This window comes from Monomorium pharaonis, chromosome 2 (genome assembly GCF_013373865.1).
Source record: "Monomorium pharaonis isolate MP-MQ-018 chromosome 2, ASM1337386v2, whole genome shotgun sequence".
NCBI classification, from domain to species: Eukaryota; Metazoa; Arthropoda; class Insecta; order Hymenoptera; family Formicidae; genus Monomorium; species Monomorium pharaonis.
In genome coordinates, this window is record NC_050468.1 from 31,856,478 (window position 1) to 31,864,244 (window position 7,767).

The 7,767-nt window shown below is 29.2% G+C and overlaps 1 protein-coding gene across 1 annotated transcript; it reads left to right on the top strand.

Annotated features, from left to right (window-relative positions):
* Nucleotides 1-226: 226 nt before the first annotated feature.
* LOC105837109 (kinase suppressor of Ras 2) lies at nt 227-6,917 on the top strand. Its single transcript, XM_012681605.3, has 16 exons — nt 227-553; nt 1,577-1,714; nt 1,853-2,000; nt 2,107-2,370; nt 2,579-2,774; nt 2,923-3,404; nt 3,481-3,741; nt 4,015-4,166; nt 4,354-4,471; nt 4,546-4,805; nt 4,875-5,051; nt 5,172-5,357; nt 5,580-5,713; nt 5,817-5,951; nt 6,185-6,314; nt 6,438-6,917. Exons 1-16 carry the CDS (start codon nt 365-367, stop codon nt 6,588-6,590), a joined length of 3,123 nt encoding a protein of 1,040 aa, XP_012537059.1. The 5' UTR covers nt 227-364; the 3' UTR covers nt 6,591-6,917.
* The last annotated feature ends 850 nt before the right edge of the window (nt 6,918-7,767 follow it).

Genomic DNA, 7,767 nt, shown 5'->3' on the forward strand with positions numbered 1-7,767 from the left:
TCTCTTACTTAATAATTATTCACAATCTTACATTTGTACACGCACAATTCAAGAATATTTTTGTCCGCCTAGGAAGCAGAGAGACGCGGAGAAAAAAGGAGAAGAAAGGCCCGTTTGTGAACTAGGCCAACGTGAATTAGAAAGAGCTAGCTTTGTGAACACCCGTGTTACGTGAAATGAGCTTGTTGATCGGTCGAGCTTCTGGACAGGCCGGCGGCACCGATTGACGTCATCGACAGGCGGCCAAGATGGTTGCCAATGTTGATAAGTGGTTTGATTACACAGTGGAGCGGTAACGATAAACGCCCGGACGGGGCTATCAAACGTGATCGGCGTTATGCTCGTGAAGTGAGATTCCGTACCGATGAGAATTCCGCGTGTTGGGTCGGCCGTCGCGCGAGGAATGGCAGCCTATGGAGATGTGGAGAAAGTACGACGTACTATGGACGTCGCGCAGACCATGATCAACTTCACCGCCGATCAGCTCGACGATTTGCGGACGCAGTGCTCCGTTAGCGCGGAGGTTACTCAGCAGGAGATAAGGAGGCTGGAGGTGAGAGAATCTCTCCAAGATACCGGTTGTATCTCGTATATGAGAGTTAGAAACCAAGAATCTGTCTGTCCTGACGTTCTAATCATCGCGAGTCCGGTGCCTCCTTCTTGTTGAGCGTCAACAAGTGGAGCAACTGTCACGGTATCGTTTGAAGTCTCGAGAACTTCTGAATTCCTGTCACGTTGGCGGGAACGTCGAGAAATCTCGCTTCTACTGTGTCCTGTGATAGGGTGGTATCAGCTGTTCACATTTGTTTACATTATTCTTGAGATTGTCTTCTTGCCATTTTCAATCTGTGAACGAAAAATTTGTGATGTCACTTTATTGAAAGGCATAAATAATATTGCTCAGAACTTATTTGCAATTTTTGGGAATACGATATTATTAATTGTAACTCCAAAATCACTCGAGATATTCTTATGATAAAAAAAATTTATGGTATTTATATAGGAAAATTATGATATGACATTTGATATATGCAATTTTTATTCCCAGAATAAAATATGCGATTATATTTGAACATTGTACACTTATTTTGAATAAATACATTATTTCTCATCTGTGATTGAGAAATTTGTAATGTTATTTTATTGAGATCTTGATAGATTATTTAAAAACTAATAAGTAATATTTAGGATCATGATTAAAGATGTTTTAGTAGTAGAAGTAGTAGAAACTTGTGTAGTCCTAGAAGTTGTTGCATTATTGGATAGAAGTAACTTTCAGCACATGCATTATGTTTGAGAGCATTGTTTCTTATTTTAAATAAATATATATAATTATACGTACAATTATGGAAAAACAAACATTAAAAATTATCACATATACATAGTATAATTTGTTTAGCTTTGTAGAAATTGAGTAATGATAATAATAATAAGTGTAATTATTCTGTATAATGTAGATTCTGTATTATAGAATACCTGTATGATACAGAATAAAATCTATATTGAAAAATTTAATCTTAAATTATCTATATAAAACTATATAACTTTATATACATATTTGACAATATTTTTATAGGGGAAATTAATAAAATTATATTCCAAACAACTTGCGGCAAAATCTAAATTGGCCAACCCATTACCACCAGACATGATAAAATGTCCATCGTTACGACTATGGTTGCGGATAGTTGGGCTCACCCAGGACTCAATTGAGGTAATAACAATATGCATGGATATAAGCAGATTTGATTTGTCTTACAAATTACATATGTTTTTATTATAATTTAAAATAAATTTAAATAACATTAAGTCTCTCTCTTAATTTATTTGTCTTTAATCTGCTATATTTTAGTTGATTTGTTCCCAAGTTAATACTCTTGAGGACCTGAAAGATAAGACTGAAGATGAATTAAACAGCATGTTAGATGAACATGATACATACTACAAGGAAGAATGTCGTAGGCTTTGTAAAGCATTAGATAATTTATGGCGATACACAGGTAAATAAAATTCAATATTGTAGAAAAGATACTTATTTTTTATTTGTATAAATAAATACCATAAAACGCAATACACATATACACATTTTACTATTGTTTTTGTTAGATATTCTGATAAATGGAGGTATCGAAAATAATGATGTGGATTTATATTGGGATTCTTGGGACAGTTATCATTTGCGCAAGGAACTTAATTCTAAGTCAGATCTATCTCCTACTGAAGAATGTTCCAGTCCAACAGAGAATAGCATTCCATATCATAATAACAATAATGATGAATTATCACTAGATGCTTCTGCATCTTTCAATGAATTTGAAGTGATATTAGATGATCCTCCTTATAGTCCTTTATTATCAAAGCGGGAATGTGGTAAGTACAAAGAAAAACTGCTTTTCTCTCTTGTGTTTTGTTATGTTTCAAAGATTGTGTGAATTACTTTTTGTGATAAAATTCTACTGAAGATATATATTTGATATAGTATGTTTTATCTATTATTATCTAATATTAGAATACTAATAACTAGTTTACTTACAATTTATAACTTATCTACAAACATATAAATTTCTCTCGATTATAGAACCTAAATCTACGGAAGTTAAATCTATAGAAATTAAATCTTCATTAACTCCTCCTCCATGTAAAAAACATTTGATTATACAAAATAGCACATCACTATCTGAAGTGCTTCCGTTAGTTAAGTCAAAATCTCATGAATCACAATTGATAAGTCGTCCTGATAGAATACAATTTGATAATGATGATACAATATTCAGGTAATACTACTTGGAATAGTTTATTGTGTAATGCATTTTCATTATTGTTATTTTAATTTTGTGTTTAGTTATTATGATTTTGCGACAATTTTATAAACTTTATTTTAATAAAATATGTTTAAAATATATTAACATTGTGTATTTTTAGTTTTAGAAATGACTTTTCAACAGAGAAAAAAAGTGATTCTCCTATAAGAAAAAATCTGTCAACTGAACAAAGTTTAGATTATAGTGCAACAAATTCTGTAAAAGAAGAAAGTCCTTTGTCAAATAGTAACAGTCCTATTAAATCACCTTTTATATCGCCTTTATTATCACCTATTAAATCGCTTATTAAATCGCCTATTAAATCACCTATTAAATCACCTATCAAATCGCCTATCAAATCACCTATCAAATCACCTATCAAGTCACCTATCAAATCACCTATCAAATCGCCTATTGAATCACCTATTGAATTGCCTATTAAATCACCTGTTAAATCACCTGTTGAATCACCTGTTAAATCGCCTGTTAAATCACCTATTAAATCACCTGTTAAAACATCTGTTAAATCGTTTAAATCATTACCACCGCCACCGATCTGTACTGCAAATATAGCAGGAAGTGATGCTAGCCATGCGAGATCAGGTACGTGAAAAAGGAAAAATTCTTAATAGTTTGTCTTATAAATAATAAATTAATATTTCTTTGTTCTGCTTTTTAGAACCAAATCTCCAAGTGCCAAAATCTCCATCTACTCCTACTGTGACTCGCGGTATAGGTCATGCAATTGCTCATCGTTTTACCAGATCTTTTAATGTGATGACAGATTGTAACTATTGTGAGAAAAGGATGTTTATGAATTTTTTAAAATGCAAGGAGTGTAAATATCAGTGTCATCGACATTGTGCAACCAAAGTAGCTCTTTGTTGTGGTCTACCACATCAACTCTTTGCGGAGTTTCAACGAACTGTACAATCTGAGAGTGCGTAAAAATTGCAACTGTACAACACTTTTAAAGTTATTTAAAGTTTCTTTGAAATTAACAATATTTAATGATTTTTGCACATTGGACGTGGCAACACTTGCCATGACAAGAAGTGATGTGGTAGCCAATCAAATCTTTGTCGCTCGGAAAACGTTACGAAAACTTGATCCAATTTGATTTGATTGGCTGCTACGCCAACTTTCGTCACAAGACAAACGTTACCGCGTTCAGTATACAGAAGCCATAAGTCATAAAAACAAATTATTTTAGATTCATTGAATGTTTCCCCAGTATTGAAGAGGCCTGGTACATCATATGTGACATCTACGAATAATATAGATTTATTACCTTCTTTACCTTCTTTAAGTCGCAGAGACAGAAGACGATCATATACACAATCTTCTATGAATATACCTTATCATGTATGTTACAATTTGAATTTATTATTTTTAGTGAACTTTTTGAGTAATGTAACATAAGTAATGTGTAGATTGTTATAACAACGTAAATGTAAATGACATCTTTATATTGTACAACGAATTTTTGGTAATTTGATATAAAGAATGATGCAAAAATATTATTTTATATATAATTATTTGTATTTATTAGGGCGAGTCTAGTTTGAATTCATTGAGTTGTAATCGCTCAACACCTTCTAGTCCAGCATTGCTATCAACCAGTATTAGTCACAGTACACACTCGTTTCTAAAACAATTTCATTTTCCAGGTAATGAAGGCATTTGTTGTATTATGATTTACAATTCTATTCTGAGGATATTGACATATCTAATTTGTTTCTAGATGTACTGATTAAAAAGGATACTTTATCTGAATTGCTTGACAAAAGATACAGATCTGAATCAGCGATTTCGAATGAAAGGAGAAGAAAAAGTGATTTGGATGATAAACAGGAAGAAGAAATAGAAAACGAAAGTGTTTTGATAGATTCATTGAATGTTACTAATGTACAATTAGAGGTGCCAAAGAGAATTGAGTCTCAGGAATCTCTAAGTTCTGAAAGCGAAATAGTTGCGGATATATGTTGGCCTCGACAGAATAGCGTATGTATTACCTTTCACATTTTGATGTAATTAAACATTTTTATATTATATAATATTTTATTGTCATAGATATTGATGCAAGAATGGGACATTTTAAACCACGAATTAATCATTAGAGCTATAATTGGAAAAGGAAGATTTGCTTCAGTATACAGAGGTTATTGGCATGGAGATGTTGCAATTAAAGTTTTAAATATGAATTATTATTCAGAAGATGAGAAGACATTAGAAACATTTAGACTAGATGTAAGACAATATGCCCATTATATAAAAATTTAAATTGTTAATTATAAGAGAAATTTTATGATTATAAATATATAATAATATATTATAATAACAAATATCTTATATTTTCCATTATTATAGGTAGCCACATTTCGAAACACTCGACATGACAATCTAATTTTATTTTTGGGTGTTTGTACAACGCCTCCTAAATTAGCTTTAGTGACTAGTTTGTCTAGAGGCATATCACTATATTGTTGTCTTCATTTACGAAAAGATAGATTTAGTTTGTCTAAACTTAATCATCTGGCTCTACAGATTTGTAAGGTAAATATGATTTGTGTGTATTACGTAAATATTTTTCAAGTCATTCTTTAAGTCAAATTGTATGCATATAACTATTAATTGGATAAAATTAATACTTAAAAAATGATATTAAGTATAAATAATATGTACATTTTAATTAAGATATTCAGAATTTTATTACAAAGTTTAAAATATTTAAATAATTTAATTACATACTGTATTCTTGTAACATTTTTATTTTAGGGTATGAAATATCTCCATTCTCGAAACATATTACACAAGGATCTTAGGAGCAAGAACGTATTTGTAGAAAATGATAACATTACAATATCTGATTTTGGTCTGTTTAATATTACTAAATTGTGCCATGGAAATAGGTAAATTTATTTCTTACGGAATAATATTTATATTTGTAATTAATTTATTTTCGTGCTAAATGAATTATATTCTAATATAAATTCATTTCGTATAAATCTTTAGGAAAGGAGAAGCATTGCATATCCCTCCAGGTTGGTTATGTTATTTATCACCAGAAATTATTCGACGATTAAAACCACTAAATCGAGGTCAAGACAAATTACCATATGCAATTGCGTCTGATATTTATGCATTTGGGTTAGTATTTTTACAATATTTAAGTGTAAAAATTTATCTTGAAAGTTATAAAATATATTTAAACATTATATGTTATACATAACAATAAAAGTAATAAAATATTTATTTGAGTGCGTTCTTTCTCATAATTAATAAGTGAAGACACTTTAAGATGCATATATATATGAAAAATATTTTATCTATAAAATATGATAAATATAAATCACAATAAAAAATAAAAAAATTTTTGTTAGGACTATTTGGTATGAATTATTATGTGGTGAGTGGCCCTTCAGAGACCAACCTACTGAAGCTGTTATCTGGCAAGTCGGGAAAGGAATGAAACAATCTTTAGCGTATTTGCAAGCTTCCCGTGATGTAAAGGTATATATGAATGTTTAGAATAAGATTGCATGTTTGTGCAATCTGTAAAATACGATTTGCTTGTTCTATAAACTATTCTATGCATTATTTACAAAAATTTACAAAAATTATGAAAATTTCTAGGATGTTCTAATGTATTGTTGGTCATACAATCCAAGAAACCGTGTTGACTTTAGGGAGGTAATGAGTCTACTCAGAAAGCTGCCTTCCAAAACGTTGGCACGTAGTTCCTCCAATCCTACAAATTGTTCTCGTTCTGCAGAATCCATGTTTTGAACATATTTATTTGAATATGCTGTTATTCTTATAATGTAAATATAGAATTATTACCCGATCTTTGTTCAGGAGAAGTAAAATAAAAATCGCTAAAAGATTCGCGCTTGTTTGTATTATTAATTTATTAAAATGTGAAAAGATTTTAATACAATAATTGTAAAAATGTTAAATTGTTGCGAATTTAAATACATATCTTTTTTGTGAATAAAATCGTAATACTAAAATCTCTTATTAAGAGGAAATATGTATATACTTACTGCTTATATTTATTAAATATATGTAAATATCTTTTGTAAATATTTAAATATATATAAAATCTTACAGATATCTGTAAATAAGTAATATATATTTTTGAAAATAAGCTTTTTATATATGTGTATATATATTATAAAATAATTTTTTAAAACACATCTTAAGAAATATCGATTAAACTTTTGTTTTCTTAGAAAATATATCTTATTAAAAATAATATGCAATATAGACGAATTGTTTTAAATAAATTCTCTATGTTATAAATAAAATTGCCAGATAATTACATATTTATATCTATTACAATTTATATTAATAATTATAATGATATAATTATACTGATAATTATAACAAAATAAACGTTTTTTTTGCAAATTTGTTTTTAAGTTAACATTTATCAATATTACTTTTAAGTCAACATTTATAAGTTTCTATAGTATGTTATCTGTTTTTCATATGTAGGCTGTTTTCTTTTTTGTCACTGCATTGGACTGCCAAAATTTTCTTTTTCGCTTTTGCTAGATTTCAAATATGTATATAAAGTCTATTTAAAGTATAAGGAATAATAATTCAGTTATAAAGAAAAGACAAAAACTGCCAAGATGAAACTTACGTGTTTCAATATTTTGAATGTTCAGAGGATTACAATAATTTTTTTTTACAATTAGTCTTCGTGTGTGAAAAATATATATTCAATTCACTTATTTCGATTTTACGTATCAACGCGTACCTGTACAAATCAAGAATATCTACTATTTTATCACGTGTGTATGTGTGCGTGTGTATATGTATATATATATACATATATATATCTGCATAAAATCATGCAATTATAATAATAAATTGTTTCATAAAATATATAAATGTATTTATACATAATTTTTTGCCTGAATTCTCTCTCTTAAGCTTTTTCCTCTTTTCTTTTATT